Source organism: Chiloscyllium punctatum, chromosome 1 (genome assembly GCF_047496795.1).
Source record: "Chiloscyllium punctatum isolate Juve2018m chromosome 1, sChiPun1.3, whole genome shotgun sequence".
Classification (NCBI taxonomy): domain Eukaryota; kingdom Metazoa; phylum Chordata; class Chondrichthyes; order Orectolobiformes; family Hemiscylliidae; genus Chiloscyllium; species Chiloscyllium punctatum.
In genome coordinates, this window is record NC_092739.1 from 87,018,581 (window position 1) to 87,041,696 (window position 23,116).

At 38.7% G+C, this 23,116-nt stretch overlaps 2 protein-coding genes across 4 annotated transcripts in view; both read right to left on the reverse strand.

The window, feature by feature from the left end:
- asah1b (N-acylsphingosine amidohydrolase (acid ceramidase) 1b) overlaps positions 1-7,678 on the reverse strand; it is a 36,808-nt gene extending 29,130 nt beyond the window's left edge. The window contains exons 1-2 of the mRNA XM_072570362.1: positions 6,231-7,678; positions 3,345-3,493 (exon numbers count right to left, since the gene is read on the reverse strand). Coding sequence (XP_072426463.1) covers positions 3,345-3,493; positions 6,231-6,381 — 300 coding nt within the window. The 5' untranslated portion in view covers positions 6,382-7,678. The remainder of the gene's footprint in view (positions 1-3,344; positions 3,494-6,230) is intronic.
- A 121-nt stretch (positions 7,679-7,799) lies between these two features.
- The window catches only part of frg1 (FSHD region gene 1), a 43,087-nt gene continuing 27,770 nt past the window's right edge, over positions 7,800-23,116 (reverse strand). Inside the window, exons 6-9 of one of the 3 annotated variants that reach the window (XM_072570394.1) lie at positions 20,940-21,044; positions 12,508-12,599; positions 9,832-9,942; positions 7,800-8,184 (exon numbers count right to left, since the gene is read on the reverse strand). In XM_072570394.1, coding sequence (XP_072426495.1) covers positions 8,148-8,184; positions 9,832-9,942; positions 12,508-12,599; positions 20,940-21,044 — 345 coding nt within the window. In that variant the 3' untranslated portion in view covers positions 7,800-8,147. Of the gene's footprint in view, positions 8,185-9,831; positions 9,943-12,507; positions 12,600-15,302; positions 16,265-20,939; positions 21,045-23,116 lie in introns of those variants that run through there. The other 2 variants (XM_072570376.1, XM_072570386.1) reach the window with 2 other exon arrangements.

Genomic DNA, 23,116 nt, shown 5'->3' on the forward strand with positions numbered 1-23,116 from the left:
TGTATACCATGCCCTTCAAGTTCCTTTCCAAGCCACTCGCCATCCTGACTTGGAAATATATTGCAGGGTCAAAATCCTGGAATTCCCTCCCTAATGGCATTGTGGGTCAACACAAATGGACTGCAGCAGTTCAAGGTGGCAGCACTCCACCACCTTCTCTGGGGCAACTAGGGAGAGGCAACAAATGCTGACCAGTCAGCAACACCCACAACCCCACAAAATCATTATTACCCACCCAGATGCCTCTTAAATGTTGCAATTACACCCACTTCCACTACCTCCTCTGGCAGCTCGTTCCATACACCACCACACTACGTGAAAAAATTACTCCTTAGGTCCTTTTTAAAATCTTTTTCCTCTCACCTTAAACCTATGCTCTCTAGCTTTGGAACCCCCTGCCCCCCACGCTAGGAAAAGACACGCATGGCTATTTCCCAGGACCTTACCTTTCAGTGTACAAGTCTGCTCTGGTTTGCCTTAACAAAACAACACCTCACATTTACCTAAATTAAACTCCATCTGCCAATCCTCCCCCCTTCGGCCCTTCTGATCAAGGTCCTGGTATATTCGGAGATAATCTTCTTCACTGTCCACTAAACCTCATATTTCAGCATCCTCTGCAAACTTATAACCATACCTCCTATATTCACATTCAAATAATCTGTACAAGTGACAAAAAACAGTGGACCCAGCACCATTCCTGTGGCACACTGCTAGTCACAGGTTGCCAGTCTGAAAAGCAACCCTCTACCACCTCCCCCCCCCCCACCGTCTCCTACCTTCAAACCAATTTTATATGCAGGAACAGTTTTCCCTACCTATTCTATCCAGCTCCTCCATGATTTTGAAAGGTTTACTAGATCGCCTCTTAACCAACTTTTCTCCAAGCAGAACAGCTCAACTTATCCAATCTATCCTCATAGATTAAGTTTCTCATGTGTGAAACTATTCTTGAAATGTGTTCATATCCTGCCTGTAATGTGACACCTGGAACTGTATACAAGACTCTAGCTGTGATCTAACAAGTGCCTTATACAAATTCTTTGCTCTTGTACTCTATGTAACTATTAATAAAACCGAAGATACCATATGCTTTATTAATTGCTCTTTCCAGCTGTTCTGCCAATGATCCGCGTACATATGCACCAAGATCCCTCGGATTCTGCACCCACCTTAGAATTGATCCCCTTATTTAATATTGTCTATTCACATTCTTCCTATCACCTCACGTTTCGGTGTTGAATTTCATCTGTCACCCAAATCTACCAACTTATTAATGTCCTTTAGAAGCTGAATCAAAGTACTATAGAATGAAAACTTTAAGTTTTAAAAAAAATGTTAAAAAGAGAATGTTTCAGATAATCTATGAAAAGGTTTTAAGAACAAGTGAAGTAAAAAAAAATATTCCACTGTTTGTAAACCAGTTTAAGACATTAGATCAAGGTTATCCTACAAGGGAAGAATGACAAAGGTGGTGTAACCGTGATGTCACTGAACTGGTAATCCATGTGAATGCATTGTAGACATGGGTCCAAGTGATACTGATGGAATTTAAATTCAATTAATAAATCTGGAATATATAAAACCTGTCTCTAGTAATGGGGCCATGAAATCATCAATTTTCATAAAAACCAAAAAATACATATTGACAGAACTGAAATAAAATGCACTCAGCAAAGTAACAAAGAGGTAGTTAGGTAGATATCCATAAGGAATTATTTTTCAGTAAGCTTATACTGTACTGAGAATTAAAGAATAGCCTTTAGGGTTATGCTGAAAATGAAACCTATTATATACAGCCATGCATAATATTTGCACATTAAGATTAGCATATTTGCCTTGCAATGAGATAGCTTGCAGTTTTCATAAATACCAAGTCTCTTTATTGGGAGGTCATTTCATAATCTCACAATTGTAACAGAATGTTGGTTAGAAGCTTCGGGTCCCGAAACTTCCTTTATAACAACATATGAAGTTACTTAAGCTGTAAATACAAGAACCTGTTTTTCACCAGAGTTTAGTATGCTGGGGATATATTTTTTGCTCTTGGAGTATCTTCTCCTGAAGATTTAGGTTTTTTAACATTATGCGTTTCCACAGGCACTTCCAACCTTCCAGTAGGAAGATAGTGTTGGTGTTTTTACAGCTGACAGTGAGGACATGCTATATGCCATTCAGGGAGGCAGTTGCAGGTCCGATTCCACACTTCCATCCTAATGCTTCTACAGGGATGGACACTGGAGCATTAAATTGCAGAGCACAGAGCTGAGGGTTAAAAGTCTTATGTACACAACCAAAACGTATCTACTCATAGAAACCAAACAGGCTTGGTACTTCCCCAAAGATTGTGCATCACATTCCTAAAGCTGGGCTTCAGTCATGGATTATAAGAATTAATTAAGTTTGGTTTTAGTGTTGTTAATTGTTCAGTAAAATCGACAAATTTGATTACTTAAAACGTTAGTTAGCAATCACATACCAATGATATTTGTGCTGAATCAATGGGGGTTTAGATGTTTCTCACCATGCTCAGTACAAAAGAAAGGTCATAGCAGTTATAACTTAAATACTACTTTCCCTTAAAATGTTTATTTTCTTGTTTAGTCATTGATTTAAAATTTCAGTTAGTTAACTCCCTAGTAATCAAAACCAAATATTTAGTCAGAACTTAATGATAGTACACTGGCCAGACAACGTTAGGTCGCTGCAACACGGAAAGTGTCGTGTGATCAAACATCACAAGAACAATTCACGTGATCAAATACCACGTGAAAAATCAATTTCCGAAAATCCCCAACACTAGTAGAAAACAGTTCAGTCGTGGGAAGAAGGTGAATTTTGGAAAAGTTTAAGATTATGGAAACAGAGAGACCAGTGTGGGGTAAATCGTCAGTCAACAAAGGCGTGGTCAACTTCTGCACTTTATGAAACTTTTGAATATTTTTATAGAAACAAGGGATAAAAGGTTATGGATGAAGATAATGGATAGTTAAACACCACCTTCATTTCTAATCAAATCAAAAAATCTACCATAGAAGTAACAAGATCTCAGTTTGTAAAAATCTACAGATTTCCTCCTGAAATATTGAGAATTGTGCAATTGAAGATAATTTAACAAAAAAATTCTCAAAGGTACAAAAAGGGATTCTCACAGTTCCATCTATGTGAAAAGTACATCAACGGATAAAAGTTCATAACGTTTTAAACACCAGAATCCGTTCTGATCTATTACGGGAACCTGCCATAGTTAGTAAAAGATCGGTTCCTGGATTGTTGTGAAAACCCGGAACCACGTAGCGACTCACTGCGGCCGTGACTTATCAACAGCGAATGTATTCACTCACCGGCGGCACGAACTGTGCCAGTGCAGAAAGCGAGACAGTAGCCAGTAAGAGATAGCAACTCCCCGACTGCATCTTTCCCCTCAGTCCCATCCCCATGCTGCTGCTGCTTCTGTCCCTCTGATCCTGGCCCCAGGAGCTCCTGACGGCCTCTAAGGGCGGAGACAGGAAGAGAGGAATCGGGGTTGGGACAAAAAGCGACAGCGCTCTCTCCATTATCTAATCCAATCGCAAACTTGGCTGCGGATGAGTTATCGTTTAGAAATCTGAGGGTCAACACATTGGCGGAAAAGACCTGTCCAAATTGATTAAGCCCAGTAAATTAAGCTCTGATATGTTATTTATTTTCAGATTTCAATGTATATTTAAAAAAAACATAAATCACTGGTCCAGAAGGACATCATTCCTCAAAAGAGGCAGAAACAAGTTATTGGCTGGGGTATAAATTCAAGACAGTGTTAACGCATTACTTACGAATACTGGTTATAATTAAATGGATTGATACAAGAATTAACAGATCATTCTGAATCAAAAACATTTCTACTGTCTAATAATTTAGAGCTGATATGTGTTATTACTTTTTTTGCTCATAAACTGAACTCTTAATATTAATTGTCAGCAATTAACCTCCTTCCTCCATTCCTCATTGAGGGGCTGGAACTAGTGTAAATCCTTTGTTGCTTGGACTCCTGTGGGAAGAGTGGTACTGTACTTCCTTATAGGCCTGAAAGTCTAGGTTTAATACCAATTTAGTATACAATATTCAGTGCAGACTGTACAATTGGGAGACCAAACATAAATTAGGTGATCACTTTGTGGAGCTATTCATTACCTAAGCTGCTGCCTGTAAAGGACCATAGGACTCAGGATCAGGAGGAGGCCGAGTGGGCCTTTGAACCTGCTCCCTCATTCAATAATATCATGCCTAATTTGGATGTGTCCTGCCTCCACTTTCTTCTCTGATGTCATAGCCCTTGACTTTCTTGGGCTGACAAAAAATGTTCTAACTCAGCCCTAAATAAATTCAGTGACCCATCCAATATGTTACGAAGAGAATTCAATAGACTAACAACCCCAAGAGAAAATAAATTCTTATCATTACATTCTTTTAAGGAAGATTCCTTATTCCTAAACTGTGTCCCTATTTCAAATTTCTCCCACATGACAAGCATCCTCCTAAGCATTTATCTATCAGGTTCCTCCGAATCGAATTAAGTTTGAATGAGATTGTGCCTCATTCAAAACACTAATCAGCAGAAGCCAACTTATTCAATCTTGCTTCATAAGGACCTCAACTAGGAATAGAATGAGTGAATCTTATCTGAATTGCTCATGTAATTGTAACATTTTTCAAATAAAGAGACTAAACTGTACATTACCTGTCATTTTACTTTTTTTGCCTCCTTCTTACTTTTGACCTCAACTAGTCCAATGAAGCTTAAGTAATCTCATCTTGTAATTAGGCATATTACAGCCTTTTTGCTCAATAAGGTCAATTCCCAGTTCTTTGGACTGCAACTGTTGAATGCTGCATTTTCCACTAACTTTAAATTCATGTTTGCTTTCTTTACTCATCCCACTACCATGCCCTTTTGCCTTGCACTATTATATTTCCTTTCTGTCTTACCTTCTTGCTCTCCCATCACAGGCTTTTTCATATTCTTACCTTCACTTGTTCTTTTCCTTTCCTCAGTACTTGTTGCATCTCTAACTTTTTCCACTTCTGATGAAAAGGTCATTAATTTGAAATTGAGTATAATCTTCCCAGTCACTGAGAAAGTGAGCCATGGTGAGAAAGTTGTGAAAATTGGGAGAGATATCTGGTGTGGACCTTCTTGATATTGCGACCAGGAAGTCCCATTTTCCAGCCAAGTATTGGATGGCTGGTAAGATTCTGTCTAATGAGTGGTCAGATATCTATTAACATGGATTATCACTGACTATCGCCTTTATTAATATGTAGTTTCCTATTCTCCCATCCATATAGTGCATGTGCATCAACTGAATGGCCATGTCTGAAAGTAATCCTCAGTCGAGGGTAAAACAACAGTCAGGGGCCCCAGCACAATAAGTCAATGGTGACCTCTAATAACAGTCCGGGGGCTCAGATATAGCATGTCGACAACTGAGGGCAGTCAGCAACAGGGAATCTATATCTCGACAGTCTGGAGAGTGGGCCCATAATCAATCCTTTGGCTCCGGTGCAACCAGTCCATGGAGTTGTGGGAAGACAGTTGGGAAACTGCCCTCAAGTCAGATGTCCTGGTGAGGGGAGGCTAAAATGTGGCCCAGAGTAAGACAAGTTGGGTGGGGACTTGGGGACGTTGAAAGCCAATGGGGTTAATGTACAGGACTACGAAGAAAGGAATGTGCAGACCAGAAGTAAGTGGATGAAGCTAAGACTGACTGGTTGAAGAGGGATGATTAAGGGATTCCTTCTTTGAGGGAGTGATTTGAATTTTGAACAATGTAAGGCCATTCAAAGGGAAAAACATTGTACAGACATCCCTAGACTGAAGGTGAAACACATCTGTGACCCACTATATGCTGTGTGTGTACCTGAGACATTAACCTACCGTATGCATAAACACTCTGGGCCACATGTGGCATTGAGAATCAATCCCACTAATTGCTGTGAGGCACAAGCAATGTTTGGGGCCTTGAAAATTGACCCTAGTTGCCACAATAGCAATTATTTTCCACGATCCTATAGTCTGCACATTGTGCAGCAGTTGCTCACTTCACACACTTGAGTATAAAACATGGTATAGTGCTAAGAATGGCTAGGGTCTGTATCGCCAAAGTTGTAGATGTTGCTAAACAGACATTCACTCACAACTCAAGAAAAGTGAACATACATTTACAAATGTATTTACAATGAATTCTCACCTCTGCTACCTACGTGTCCTGTCAGGTCATCTTTCTTTCCCTCCCACTGTACCTCAATACAGTGCCATGTTTTGTAGCTGGGGTGGTGGAGGCCTGCCCTGCAGTGGTGCCTGTAGCTATTGGAGTTTTTGTTGGGTGACCCCAGTAACATTTCAGGCTAGAGGGCACAGACATGCTGAGGCCTCGGTGCAATCTTCTCAGCTTCATATCCCACAGGAGGGAGGCAGGAAACATTGAAGTGGAAGGTCTGGCCACCCCTGGTATCCTACTGCTACCCTAAAAGGCTGGAAATACAAACAGACTGTGGGAGGAATTATTGTGAGATCAGAATGTACTGCCTATATTATGCAGGTTATGTACTCTTTCAGGATAACCACATGACTTGTATCAACAATTTTGAAAGGATGGATTGAACAAGACTGACTGGAGAGAAAGCTGTGTTCAGAAGGATATCACACCATCATGGTCTGGGGACAGAATAGAGTGTAAGCGTAGACTGGAGTGGAACAGAGTAGGTTTGCATGCACCCTTTCGTTGCACTTTAAGATACATCTCCCAGCCTCCTGGGTTACAACTGCTCGGGTGATAGTAAAAAGCATCTAAATGAAGCTTGGCTGGAGATGAGCGGGCATCCCTATCAGATCCCTCCTCCATACCCAGAGTGTAACCACACCAACACAGTGGTTGCAGCAAGGAAGAGACAGTCACCCCTATTCTTCTGCAATCTGTTGGTAAGGGAGATCTGGAAAGAGATGTCAAGATTTTCATTTAGCTTCATCCCAAGCAGCTCCATAACAAGGACTTTGTGTTCTACAGGACATATGCTGAAACGCCAAATGAACTGCTGCTGAAGGACCATAAACTTATTGAAATGGACTGTTTGGGATCCCAGTTCAGTTGCTAGTTAATTGGAACCCCCAGACATTAAAGTGACTATTTTAAGTCCATCCATATTCCAGGCCATTGGTGATACTGGCCTGGGTCAACACCCTATGCAGTTCATTCAAAATGTTGATCAATCTTTGTGCAACATTGTTATAGTTTATCGGGCTGTTCAAATTTCCTCTTCAGTGTCACTTCATTTCCACCCATTTCCAATGCTAAAGATTTGAACTCAAACTTTAATATGCTACAAATTTACTTCAGTATCATCAGATTAAATGGATAGGGTCCATTGGGTGACTGGTTTAATTCACTTTATAATAAGTGTTCTACTGTCTGTGAACAAATACATTAGGAATGCAACTATGTGTGCTATTCTATATGAGATAAATGAAAAAAATTACAATGTTATATTTTAAAAAGAGAATAGATCAAACCATGACCCTGGTAATTTCTTTATCTTAAGAAAAAGTCTAGATGGGTTTGATATCATCTCTCTTTCTGCTGCATAAATCAGGAAAATAATAAAAACAAAGTTTAATTTTTTACATAATTTTATAATACAGAGGCTTTGACAGTTTGCCTGTCTCCCTAATTTCAGACTTGAATCCTCCACAAGATCACAGCATGGATTGTGAATTAGCAAATATGAATAAAACAATAATGAACTAATTAAGGCATTATAAATGTTGTACAGAGAACAAATATTTAATACAACTCTGACAAATATTCCTTGAGCTCGTCTTTCATTTTTGGATATACCACCACAGCAAAGATTTAGTGGGAATGTAGCATATTCAGTAATTACAATTAATTCCGTGTAACATGTGTGCTGTTCATGTAATTAGTCTGGAATAGCAACCATAGAAGGCTACCTACATAACACACTTTTCAAAAGTAAAAGAAAAATTGCAAATGGCAGGTTTACATTACAGGTAATGCTGCTTGTTGTACAGCATTGCTAGTTTTATATAAACACAAGCAGCCTTGGAGATAAAAAAAATTCATACATCTAGTGAAAATAACAAAATTGCTTCATTTGCAATATCGATCAGCTTTCATCTTGGATCGCCTGCAAAGCAAAACAGAAAAATTCATTACGGATATGTAAAGATAAAAAATAATAGAATGTATAATGTATCTTGTATATGCCTTCACTAATGAGGATGATGCAGTCAAGATCATCGTGAAAAAAAGCAATAGCAAATGTAAAATTAAAACAAAAGGGCTTTAGAAAAGCAGGCAGTACTAAAGTTGATAGATTACCATGTTTGGATTAGATGCATCCGATCCCAATGAGGGATTGAGAAGGCACTGGTGATAACTTTCTAATTCTCCCTGGCTAAGGATGATAACAAAGGACTGGAGAATTGTAAAATGTTACACTCCTGTTCAAAAAGGGTGTAAAGACAAGTTTAGCAACCACAAGCCAGTCAATTTAATCTCAGTGATGGGAAAGCTTTTAGGAATGTTAATCTGTGACAAAATCAATTGAGGAAAGCTAAGAAATACAAATCATTTTGACTAAATTGATTGAGTAGAGGGTTGATGAGAGTAGAGGGTTGATGAGGACTTCCAAAGGTCATTTAATGTAGTGCTACATAACAGACTTGTGAACAAGGTTTAAGCAAATGAATAAAAGGAATGGCAGAATAAAGTTGGCCGAGTGTCAGAGAACAGAAAATCGCGATGAATGGTTGATTTATAATGGGGTTTTTTAGGGATCAGTTTTAGGACTAATTTTTATTATCTATATTATTCTATACTTAGGTTACAGGGTACAATTTTGATGTTTTCAATGAATGTAAATCTTGGGAAGGGTAGCAACAGGCTTTGAGAGGACAGATAAGCTCATGGCATTGGTGAACGTTTGACAGGTAAAATTTAATGTCAAGAAGTGTGAAGTAAAACAAAAGGAATGATGAAAGAAAGTGCAAAACAAACTATACTGGTCTAAACTCTGGGGTATATGTACATAAAGCATTGAAGGTGAAAGGATAGGTGGTAGGGCAAATGGTTAGAAAGATATTTAAGATTTTAGTTTTATAAATAAAAACACAAGATACGAAAGCAAGGAAGTTATAATGAATCTTCATAAAACAATTTTTCAGCTTCAGTTGGAGCATATTGTTCAATTCAGGTCAATGCACTTTGTAAAGATGTGAAGGCTTTAGAGAGAATGCAGAAAAGATTTATGACAAAGGCTCTGGTGATGAGAGACTTCAATTACACAATAGAGACTGGGACTGCTCTTTGGGAAGGTTTTATGGAGATTTGATAGGTGATGGGTCTGGACATAGTAGATAGGGGGAAACTGTCCCTGCTGGGAAAGGATACCAATTTAAGTCGAAAGAACTACTGGTGACATGAGCAAAAACATTTTTCACAACAAGTAGTTTGAATTTGAAATTAACTGTTTGAGACTGTAGAGGAGGCAAATTCAATTGTACCTTTCAAAATAGAACTGCTTGATTATCTGAAGAGTAAAGATTTGCAAGGCAATGAGGAAAAGGCAGGTGAGAGGAAGTACCAGATGCAACACAAATTCCCAGCTCGGCGAACAGAACCACAACAGGAAGTACCAGAGTTGCTCATGAACGCAACTAATGTTGACGCAATAAGCCAAATAGCTTCCTTCTCTGCTGTAACGATCCTATGACATGAACAGACTAAATGGGAAGACTTCTTTCAAGTTGGTAAATAAAACTTAAACACGTACCTGTCCAACAAGGCCTCATGAAAAGTACCTTCTTTCCTGGCTTTCTTCAGCAGTTTACTATCCTCTACATTTACTCGAAGTTTATGGTCTTGAAAACTCTGGAATTTCTTTCTGCAGCAGAAGAATTATATTAGCAACCTGAAGTAAGCCTGAACAAAATAACAAAAAATAGCACTACACCATAATATATTCAAAGCTCCTTATCACCCTTTTTCTCAAGACTTAGACCTCTGGATTGTTGCGGTTTTTGTGATTCAACTTATTTTTCCCCAAAATATTCTAATTCTGTGAGAAGCCAAATATGATAAACTGATTTAATGATGAATTGTGTACTGACAGTTATCAGGATATGCTTGCAGAATGGAAACTATTCATTTAAGAAAAGCAAACATGAGCAACCATTTCAAAAGGAAACTGGATAGACACCTGAAGGAAATAAACTTGCAGGGCTATGGTGTTGTTAGTGACTATGACTCTGAGCACATACAAAAGTCTTGAAAATAATAAAGTTTAGATCTTGCAACCAAATGAATTGGCTACATAAGCAAGATTGATCAAGAGAACTGCCGTCAGTACAAGTTGCAAAAGAACATAATTAGATTAGGTGCTAAGCAGCATGTATTTTTATACAATGTCAATGAAACAAACTTGGTCAGCACTGTAAATGATGCCGATGTGAATGGAAAGTAACAAAATGGCACTGATAAAGATTGACTATGCAAAATTGTTACAGGTGGAATTGTGGTGAAGTGTAATATTATTTGCTTTGGAAAGATTGATTGAATATTTTCAAAATGGTGAGAAGCTAGAAACTGTGAAGGTGCAGAGACTTAGGAGCTCATGTTGAGAAATGACTAAAAGCCAATACACAGATGCACAGGACAATAAGAAACAAACAGGAATTGGACATTGAGCCTTTGAGTCTGTTTCAGTCATTCAGTAAGATTAAGGCTGAAATTCAACATCAACACCACTTTCTTGCTCTATCCTTAGCTCTAACATTAAATATAGGCTCCGCACTTTAGGAAGGATATATTGATCTTAGAGGTTCTCATGTAGATTGACCATAATGATACTGTGGCTAAGAGTTAAAGTATGAAGTTTCATGTAGCAGTACTGTATTTCCTTGAGTATGGGAGAGTTAAGGATGACCTAATGGAGGAGTTAAGATGAATAAATGATTTGTAAGTATAGGTAGACAGCAATATCATCTCAAGTGGTGGACTCTTGGACAAGAGTATCAACTTAAATCTGAGCTAGTGATGATGTTTGGAAGCAATTCACACAAAGAACAGTGAAAATCTGGAACTTTAGGATCCTCTCAACTTCAGAAGCCCCAGGTTTATTCAGAATTTCTAGATTTTGTAACAAAGGTGATGATTTGGCGTGGAACCATAAGAGAAAATCCAGACAGATATTTTAAAAATAAACATTCTCCCTTTCTCCAACATTATACCAAGCATAATTTTGGTATGCTTGCATTGGTCATTGCATTGAATATAGAAGTTGGGAGGTCATGTTGCAGCTGTACAGGGCATTGGTTAGGCCACTTTTGGAATTATGCATTCAATTCTGGTCTCTCTCCTATAGGAATGATGTTGTGAAACTTGAAAGGGTTCAGAAAAGATTTACAAGGATGTTGCCAAGGTTGAAGGATTTGAGCTTTAGGGAGAGGCTGAATAGGTTGAGGCTGTTTTCCCCGGAGCGTCAAAGGCTGAGGGATAACCTTATAGAGGTTTATAAAACCATGACAGGCAAGGATAGGTGAATAGTTAAGGTCTTTTTCCCGAGGTAGGGGAGTCCAAAACTAGAGGGCATAAGTTTAAGGTGAGAGGGGAAAGATTTAAAAGGAGTCTAAGAGGCAACATTTTCACTCAGAGGGTGGTGCATGCATAGAATGAGCTGCTAGAGATGGAGGCTGGTAAAATTACAACATCTAAAAGGCATCTGGATGGGTATATGAATAGGAAAGGTTTAGAGAGATATGGGACAAATGTTGGCAAATGGGGCTAGATTGATCTAGAATATCTGGTCAGCAGGGGCAAGTTGGACCCAAGGATCTGTTCTGTGCTATACGTCTCTATGACTCTAAGTCAAGCAGACATATGTGCTGTTTCAAACTTAAGAGCAGCATATGACTCTCTCTGTTGCCAATGCGTGATAGTCCTATAAGATTCACCAGCTCTGCCACAGAAAGTTTGCCTAAATAATGTTACATTGAAAGTTTGCTTGTTCAGAAACTGTAAAACAAAAAACTATTCAAACTAAGTACACTGGGTACCAAAGAAATGAAGAACTCTTTCTGGGAAGGGTAACAACTCACATCTGCCAATCCCAGAAGATGGTACTATGTTGCAGGTTCCCGTTCTCTGTATTCTCAGCAATTTAAAAGGAAGTATAAATAGATGCATCTTATTTTGTGGACTACAGTCTGTTCTGATATAACGTGATCGTTCTGTTCCCATGTAATCCTGCGTTAAAATTATGTAATAGTAGCACCATTTAAACCAATGGGACTGGAATTGCGTTATGGCAATACAGGTAAGAAAAGTTTGCGATCTACAAGTTATAGTCTAAATTTTTCAATCACGTTACAGCCAATTCGTGTTGAAGAAATATGCGTTATAGCAGAACTAACCGTTCTCCAATTGTACTCAGAACCTTTGGTGTACTTACACGTAATTGATTTCACATTGTTTTACGTTCCCCTTGTCTTCATCTAAAAGCTCATTTTTTTCCTTCACAACAATATCAGCACAAGACCGAATCTGTTATAAACAAAAATGCAAGTTGCAGATGAAGTTTAAAAATGTTTATAGTTGGACCTAGCTATCTGAATGCATTAAAAACTGCAAGGGTCTTCAGTATGAGCAATGTTCTTGAAATAATAGGGGATAGTTGATCAAGTTTGTTGTAGCTTGAGCATGCTGAAAAAGTCACATTTTATTGAAGCTTTACACTTTATACACATTAGGACACTTTGCAAGATAATTGAGTCAAGGGGAGAACCATGATCTGTACTACCAAATGATAATCACAAAATTGTTATGGCGGAGGAGGAGGCCATTTGACCCATTGTGCCTGCACCAGCTTTTCAAAAGTGTATCGTTAACTAATTATGTAAGTTAGCTCGCTGAGCTGGAAGATTTGTTTTCATACATTTCGTCACCATACTAGGTAACATCATCAGTGAGAGTCTCCGGTGAAGAGCTGGTGGTATGTTCTGCATCTCTATTTATGGATCTTGGTTGTTAAGGTTGGTGATGCCATTTCTGGTCCTTTTTTTCAAGGGAAGGTAGGATCAAAATTGATGTGTTTATTGATGGAGTTCTGGTTAGAATGCCATCCCCATACCATGTCAGAACAGTAATAAACACTACATCGGACAGACTGGCAAGAAACTTGCCACCAGGATACACAAACGCCAACGGGCCACCAAAAGACACGACCCACTATCCGTAGTTTCCATACATACAGACAAAGAAGGACATTACTGTGACTGTGACAACACACATATCCTAGGACAGGCAAAACAAAGACACGCACGAGAATTCTTTGAGGCAAGGCATTCTATCCAGAACTCCATCAATAAACATCGATATAGATCCTATCTACTTTCCCTCAGAAAAAAAAGAACCGGAGATGACAGAAACCAAGATCTATAAATAGAGAGGCGGGATATACCACCAGTGCTTCACCGGAGACTCTCACTGATGATGTTACCGAGTGTGGTGATGAAACTTCTGAAAACAGATTTTCCAGCTCAGTGAGCTAACTTACGTACTTATCATCAACCTGAGCTACAAATCTTCTCAAAAATCGCTGTCATTAACTAATGTGTCAATTTTCTCCCTTTTCCCGATTTCCTTGAGTACAATTTCTAACCAAATAATCCAATACCCTCAAATAGCTCATCGAACCTGTCTCCATCACATTTCCAGGCAGTGCATTCCTTACCATAATAATAGACAATAGGTGCAGGAGTAGGCCATTCTGCCCTTCGTGCCTGCACCACCATTCAATATGATCATGGCTGATCATCCTTAATCTGTATCCTGTTCCTGCCTTATCTCCATAACCCTTGATTCCACTATCCTTGAGAGCTCTATCCAACTCTTTCTTAAACGAATAACGAGACTGGGCTCCACAGCGCTCTGGGGCACAGCATTCCACACACCCACCACTCTCTGGGTGAAGATGTTTCTCCTCATCTCTGTCCTAAATAGTCTACACCGTACTTTTAAGCTGTATCCTCTGGTTCGGCACTCACCCATCAGCAGAAACATGTTTCCTGCCTCCAGAATGTCCAACCCTTTAATATTCTTATATGTCTCAATCAGATCCCCTCTCAGTCTTCTAAACTCAAGGATATACAAGCCCAGTCGCTCCAGTCTTTCAGCGTAAGGTAGTCCCGCCATTCCAGGAATTGACCTCGTGAACCTACGCTGCACTCCCTCAATAGCCAGAATGTCTTTCTTCAAATTTGGAGACCAGAACTGCACACACTACTCCAGGTGTGGTCTCACCAGGGCCCTGTACAGCTGCAGAAGACCCTGTTTGCTTCTATACTCAATCTCTCTTGTTATGAAGGCCAGCTTGCTATTAGCCTTCTTCACTACCTGCTGTACCTGCATGCTTACCTTCATTGACTGGTGTACAAGAACACCCAGATCTCTTTGTACTGCCCCTTTGCCTAAATTGATTCCATTTAGATAGTAATCTGCCTTCCTGTTCTTGCCACCAAAGTGGATAACCATACACGTATCCACATTAAACTGCATCTGCCATGCATCTGACCACTCACCTAACCTGTCCAGGTCACCCTGTAATCTCCTAACATTCTCATCACATTTCACCCTGCCACCCAGCTTAGTTTAATCAGCAAATTTGCTAATGTTATTACTAATACCATCTTCTATATCATTAACATATATTGTAAAAAGCTACAGTCCCAGCACTGATCCCTGCGGTACCCCACTGGTCACTGCCTGCCATTCCAAAATGGAGCCGTTTATCACTACTCTTTGTTTCCTTTCAGCCAATCAACTTTCAATCCAAGTTAGTACTTTGCCCCCAGTACCATGCGCCCTAATTTTGCTCACTAACCACCCAGGTGGGACTTTATCAAAAGCTTTCTGAAAGTCCAGGTACACTACATCTACTGGATCTCCCTCGTCCATCTTCAGAGTTACCTCCTCAAAAAATTCCGGAAGATTAGTCAAGCATGATTTCCCCTTCATAAATCCACGCTGACTCTGACCTATCCTGTTACTACTATTCAGATGTGTCGTAATTTCATCCTTTATAATAGACTCCAGCAACTTTCCCACCACTGAATTCAGACTAACTGGTCTATAATTTCCTGCTTTCTCTCTCCCACCTTTCTTAAAAAGTGGTACAACATTAGCCAACCTCCAATCCGCAGGAACTGATCCCGAATCTATCGAACTCTGGAAAATAATCACCAACGCATCCACGATTTCTCGAGCCACCTCCTTCAGTACCCTGGGATGTAGACCATCAGGCCCTGGGGACTTATCAACCTTCAGACCTAACAGTCTCTCCAACACCAATTCCTGGCAAATATAAATTCCTGGCAAATATAAATTCCCTTAAGTGCAGGTTCTTCAGCCAGTGTTACCTCAGGGAGATTGCTTGTGTCTTCCCCAGTGAATACAGATCTGAAGTAAGAATTCAATTCTTCTGCCATTTCTTTGTTCCCTGTAATATATTCCCCTGTTTCTGTCTTCAAGGGCCCAATTTTAGTCTTAATCATTTTTTTGCCTTTCACATACCTAAAAAAGCTTTTACTATCCTCCTTTATATTTTTGGCCAGTTTACCTTCGTACCTCATTTTTTCTCTGCGTATTTCCTTCTTAGTAATCCTCTGTTGTTCTTCAAAAGCTTCCCAGTCCTCTGTTTTCCCACTTATCTCTGCTATGTTATACTTTTTATCTTTTAACTTTATATTTTTCTTAACTTCCCTCATCAGCCACGGCATCCCATGCCTCGTCCTAGGATCTTTCTTCCTTTTTGGAATGAACTGATCCTGCATCTTCTGCACTATACACAGAAATATCCGCCATTGTTCCTCCACTGTCATCCCTGCTAAGGTATTGCACCATTGAACTTTGGCCAGCTCCTCCCTCATAGCTCCATAGTTCCCTTTATTCAATAGAACTATTGTCACTTCTGATTGTACCCTCTCCCTCTCAAATTGCAGATTGAAGCTTATTGTATTATGGTCACTACTTCCCAATGGCTCCTTCACTTTGAGTTCCCTGATCAATTCTGGTTCGTTGCACAATACCAGATCCAGAATTGCCTTCTCCCTGGTAGGCTCCATCACCAGCTGTTCCAAGAATCCATCTGAGAGGCACTCCACGAAGTCTCTTTCTTGAGGTCCAATAATATCCTGATTCTCCCGGTCTACCTGCATGTTGAAATCCCCCACAGCAATTGTAGTAACATCTTTGTGATAGGCCAATTTCAGCTCCTGATTCAACTTACATCCAACATCCAGACTACTGTTTGGGGGCCTGTAGATAACTCCCAAGAGGGTCTTTTTACCCTTAGAATTTCTCAGCTCTATCCACACTGACTCTACATCCCCTGACTCTAGGTCCCCCCACGCAAAGGACTGAATATCATCCCTTACCAACATGGCCACCCTACCCCCTCTGCCTGTCAGTCTGTCCTTACGATAGCACGTCTAGCCTTGAATATTCATTTCCCAGGCCCTGTCCACTTGAAGCCACGTCTCAGTTATCCCCACAATATCGTATCTGCCAATTTCCAAAAGAGCCTCAAGCTCATCCATCTTATTTCTAATGCTTCGTGCATTCATGTATAGTATTTTTAATTTGTTACTGCCCTCACCCTTCCCAATAATTCCTATTTCACTCAACCTTTCAGCATGATCCCTTTCTGAGTTTTCTGCCTGATTGATAGTTGTCTTTCTTGACTTCCCTTGTTCTAACTTTCCCTTCAATTTCCTTCTTAAACATCCAGTTTGCCCCCCCCACCCCCGCTACTTAGTGTAAACTCACAGTGCATTACATCACCCTTGCATCTTTGCACATCACTTTAAACTGCAATGATGGTTGCATTTAAATTGTTTTTTAAAATTTAAAACAAAACAGAATGCTCTGGATTGGAGGATGATGTAAATTTATATAGGGCTCTACCCTGTAATCTGGTTGGCATATGAACAGGCAGGGCCTTGTCTAGAATTATTAAATTTGAGGTGAGACTTTTAGCAGAAAGGAGAAGAAAGCTGTTCTTGCTGCTTGCAAAATCACAGATTCTCAGAGGCAGTCAGAAGAGCAGGTTTTGTGGAAGATGATCCACAAACAGTAGGGAGAAAAGGACAGATCCTGCAATCACCAAGTGGACAGCTAGTGAATATGTAACTCATATTTGAGAAAGGAAGGCATTTGAAGAGTTAGAGCCATGGAGTCACTAGAGGCCACCTGCAACAGAAGTCTATTTGACTGTACACAAATTCGTATGAACGCCATTAAACACTTCCTAAAGAAAATGATCGCCAATTTCTCCTTTTGAATGAAGGGGACTGGAATGTTGAAACAGAAAAAAAGGATACTGTTAAGAGATGGGATGAGCTTTGGGTTTAACTCAAGACTTACATGTTTATGGAGTATGTGATTGTTGTATAAATATAGTCTAGATTTTTTTGATTATCAATAAATTTAAGAGAGATGTACCTTCTTCAGTTTATATTAAGTGCTTACTATGTAATGCTTAGTAGATGCTGATTTTAATTTGATAGTTACAGTAAAGTCTCCAAATTTTGCCATGCAATTTCTGTGTTGGTCTCTAGAAATTTACATTCTTTTTAAAAATTATTGGTCTTTATGGAATCATAAGATGATAAATGGTGAAAAATAATTGCCAAAGAAAGGAGTAGCAAATCTAGAAGGAAAAAAGGATAATAAAAATATTCAATTAAAACATCAAGAAAAATAAGGCAGAATTCTTAAGAAGGAAATTAGAGTCAGGATGTTTGTGAGTCTGCAAAGCATCCTAACAGAAATGAATAATCATGAACATTAGTGGCTAATCAAGGGGTACGTCAGTAACAAAAGATTTATTGCTTTAAATTTTCTTGTTCTGATGAAAAATAATTGTCTTGAAAAGTTTATTCTTTCTTTCTTCATATGTTGTGCCTAGTCTGCTACTTCCAGCATTTTCTGTTTTCATTATGTATTATATTGGAAATTACTGTATGTAGTAAAGTCAGGAAAACATATTGTGTGGCAATAAAGGATCGGAAATAAGATGGTTTCAGGGACTAGAAAAATCAAAGATTGCACAAACTTAAGAAATAGTTGTAAAATCCTGTGTGTATCGCAGACCAGCATGTGCAAATAAGATATGTAATTAGTTTCCAGACAGTTCAAAGTGATAGGGATAAACAAAAGGCCAATAACCATGGTTGACTTTAACCATCCCAAGATAAATTTGAACAAAATGCCAGTGATGAAACTGCTGAGTAATTTTCAGAATAAGTTTGGTACCTAGATATGTATTTAAACAAACAAAGAAGCACTGTTTAATTTAGTGCAAGAAAAGGAAGTGAGACCAATATCCAATGATAGATATAAGAACAATTGGGCATAGTTACGTATGATTGAAAAAGGATAATGAAAAGTTAAAGGTAAAGATGTTACATTTTTAAAAGGCAAAGTTCAGTGGGAACAGGAGAATTTACTGTAAATTAGCTGGGCAGAAAGATACCACATAGGATGTCAGATCCCCAGGGGCTTCAAATAGAAGATGCATATAGTACATCTAAAACAAGAGTCAAAGAATGGAGTTCTATGAATAAAGATTTAAAGTTACATTAAAACACGGGAAAAATAGGATTAAAGAAAATCTACAGGGGTGGAGGAAATAATAATGCAAAAATAAATCATTAGTTCTCATGGTTATATTAGATACAGGACTGTAGAAATAACTGTAAAAGCGAACTTGGTTCTGACAATATTAGGGAAGCAAGTGAGAGAAAATGTGTGACCTGGCTTGTCTTAGTTGGCAGTGTTGGCTTAGAGGTTATCAAGATACTAAAAGGACTGAGAGAAGTGAGTTATTTAGACCGATAGATGATTTTATTTTAAAATTGAATACAAAGAAAATGGCATTTCTTTTGCAACTGAACTGATTTTATTTGAGTTCATTTAGTAATTCATGTACTAGGTGCAGAGCTACTTTGTTGACTATATGTAGAAAGGTTCTCTATGAAATGATCTGCAAAGACAGAAAAGTTATTGAAGTTAACAATATTTGCAGGCCAGATATAGACATAAGCTTCTGTAATAAGCATAAATATTACAAGGTGAAAGATATCTGCTAACAGGCAACAGTAGGACACTTGATTAGTTGGCATTGATGGACAATAGGTTAAATTTCCTACTCTTGTACTATAGTTTTCAAGTATGACTTGATTACATGCATTTTACTGTCTTTCAGGCAGCCAGAACAAAGTTTTGGCCGTGAGGTACATGTGCATGAAGTGAACGTCTTAAATTATCCATCATTATTTATTTAGATGATGTCAAACCACTCTGCTCACATTACTCTAGAACTAATTGTGGGCAAGATTAAAGGGCTTTAACTAAGTAATCATGTAAAGCAGGTTCAATGCAAATCCGGGAGACAGGTGAGTTACTCACGGCAGAATTTCCTGTCTCTCACCTTGAATTGACAGGGTTACCTTATGAAGAGAGAGCCTGGGACTATATTCATTGGAATTTAGAAGAATAAGAATAAAATTATGAAGGGAATAGATAAGACAGAAGCAGGGAGGTTGTTTCCACTGGCTGGTAAAACTAGAACTAGGGGGCATAGCATCAAAATAAGGGGGAGCAGATTTAGGACAGAGTTGAGGAGGAACTACTTCACCCAAAGGGTTGGAATTACCGGACCAGTGAAGCAGATAAGGCTACCTTGTTGAATGTTTCTAAGGCAAAGATAGATAGAATTTTGAACAGTAGATGGGTTAGCAGAGCGGAGTCCATTAAAAGATCAGCCATGATCTTATTGAATGGCAGAGCAGACTCGACGGGCCAGATAGCCTACTAATCCAGAACAGTTTCTGAACAATAGTAACCCCCCAGATGGTTGATACTGGAATATTCAGTAATGGCTATGTCATTGAAAGTCCTGGAGTTGACAGTTAGATTCTCTCTTGACGGAGATGGTCATTGCCTGGCATCTGTATGGCACAAATATTACTCGTAATTTGCTAGCCCAAGCCTACTATCCAAATCTTGCTGCATTTAGGCACGGACTGTTTCAGCATCTAAGGAATCGCAAATGATGGCGAAAACTGAGCAATCATCAGCAGACACCCCTATTCCTGACATGACATCGGACAGAAGGATATTGATAAAGCAGCTGAATATGTTTAGGCCTAGGACACGACCCTGAGGAACTCCTGCAGTAATGTACTATGGCCAAGATGATTGACATTAAACATGCTTATTCCTTTGTACTAGGTATGACCTACTTTTATTCATTATCATGAATTGGCTAGGCCAGTATTATTACCCATTCCTAATTGCCCAGAGGACAGTTTAGACTCAATCACAAGGGGCACAGGGGTAAGGTTGGCAGTTTCCTTCCCTTCAGGACATTAGTGAACTGGATAAGTATTTCTGAAAATTGACAAGTGTCATTGTCATCATTATACACTTAATTCCAAATGTTTTTATTAAAGCAATTTTAAAAATCCACCTGCCACAATGGGATTCAACCCGGTTCCCCAGAACATTACTGGGGTCTCTGGATTAACAGTCTCACAATATTACCACTAGGCCATCGCCTCTCCAACTAGTGGAGAGTTTTCCTCCTAATTCCCATTGACGCCACTTTTGCTAGTGCTTTGTGACATTACTTTCAGCCAAATGCTGCCATGATGTCAAGGGCAGTCATCCTCACTTCCCTTCTTGAGTTCAGTACTTTTCCCTGCATATTTGGCTGCAATGAGGCCTGCAGTTGAGTGGGCCTGGCAGAAGCCAAATTGAGTTTCAATGAGTAGGTTATTGTTGAACTAAGGCAATTTTAACCAAGGCAAGCTACATGGATACCTTTATCATTTCCTCTTCTCCTGCTGTTTTGTGCTTTGCAATAATGTCACCTTCGTCATTACAAGAGATAAAGCAGCTGTTTGATGCCATCAATGCAAGCTTTCCCTGGGAACAGAAAAGCTAGTGAGTATACATAAAAATCATTATCATAAAAATGTTTGTATTTTACAGATACTATAAAACTCTCTTCTCTAAGTTATCTATTGAATAACTTCTTGAAATTGTTTTGCCACATTTATTCACATTTGTTATTGTTCCTCTTAAACTTACCCTAAACATAAAATTCATGTACATGCAGTACAAGTTACCTCACTATCTTGGAGAGAAATCTTGTAGTTTATACACTGACGTCATAAACCTAGGCCACAGTATTTGGATAGGTAAGAGCTGCTATAATTATGCAAGTTGTTATAGTTGTAAATAAATAGACAGAATATTTTGCTGACCTTATTCAATGTTTCATACTTTTGTTATTTTGGCAAACTTAGTCAGTTTCCAAATATGTGCACACACAAGCAACTCTATCTAAATGTCACCATGGACTGCAAACTCTCACAATATTTTCAATCTAACATTGCAACACAGAGTGGATGTAAAAGGAGGAGGCAGTCCATACCACGGAATGATACAAAAGGGAGAACACATTTTTAAAGTTAAAGTAGTGCATCACTAGAAAGCAGGAACAGTCAATGTGGGAATGGAAGGCACTATTCACTAAGAATTTTGTTTTTAGATCCTATTTTGAATCAGGAATTTCTTTTTGTCTAATCACCATGTCATGCATCATTAAAGCACCATAATTTTATGAATGAAATGTCTGTAACACAACAACATGTTATAAATTATTGTTTGTAAATTCTACTCTGCCTGTTTAGTATTAAAACCAATAAGACCTGCATCTTGGAAGATGTAGTCTATCATTGTGGAATACACAGCATGTCACAGGCAGACTTCTGGAACTTCAGTCTACTGCCTGGCTGAATATCATTAAATACAAAACATGTTTGAGGAATTAAGCAGAGTACACATTCTAGGAACAGAGAAGATAACAGGCCTGTGTACAGGAAATAAGCATTAGAACATGGAATGAGTGCCTTTAAGTAAAATGATTATTTTCCAGAATCATTTAAGTTGTATACGTTCATGCTTTAACTAAAGAATTTTCAGTAATTTATTTCAAACCGTTGACTATATTTGATTGTTTGGACACTGGTTTATTTTTGAGCACTGATATTAAATTAATAAGTGGGTAACTTAAGGCAATCAGAAAATATCCTGATTTCTTTTGAATTGTAACACATTACATACACTTTTCAGCTGGGGTATCTGATGCAATATTTTAGATGAGAAGCAGACAGAAGCATTATCCTATGTAACACTATTGAATATGTGATTGATGTCTCAGTACTGTTCACACACAACAGAATTCCTTCTGATGCACTGAAGGCTCAGTGTAACAATGACAGTGCACTATATTATTGGTGACACCCTCCTTTTGAGATGGTAAACTGAAACCTGTTTACCTGTTTCAGTGATTCCAGCACAATCAAAACATCCATGGCATGACCTGAACATGAGTGTGCAATTTTTCCAGTGTTGCGAGATATGTTACTTCATGTTACTAAAAATTCCAAATTACCTGGTCATTCATAAGAGAATATAATATTTTGTTGAGAAGTGCCACTTGGTACATTTTAGATTATTCATCAACAAGGTCCCCTACTGCAGTTCCCCATACAGGGGCTCAATCAATATGTTAATTAATTACTCTTTGCAAAAAAACATGGTGTCAGTCCTAGATTTGGTTTTTAGTTCATTGGACCAGTGATTCCTTGCCATTTCTCAGATCAATTTCAAGTAATTGTCCTAATTCAGTGTTTCCACTTGTGTAGTACTTCATACATCTCCATAACATGACATCTCATAAGTTTTCTAAGGCTGAAAAGTAAAATCCTCTCCAGACTTTTCTTGTAACCTAAACCTCTAAAAAAACCGATCAGCATTTTGGCACGGCTTTTAATCTAAGTTTGTTTCCCTTGTGTTTTGTTAACTAGAGCTGGACCCAACACTGTGGTCTGACAACAGTGATTTAGAACCTGATCTCAAATTCCTTTGATGTGTATTCTGTTTGAATCATCTTTTATTTATAGAATCAAATATGATATTGGAAAGGAGGT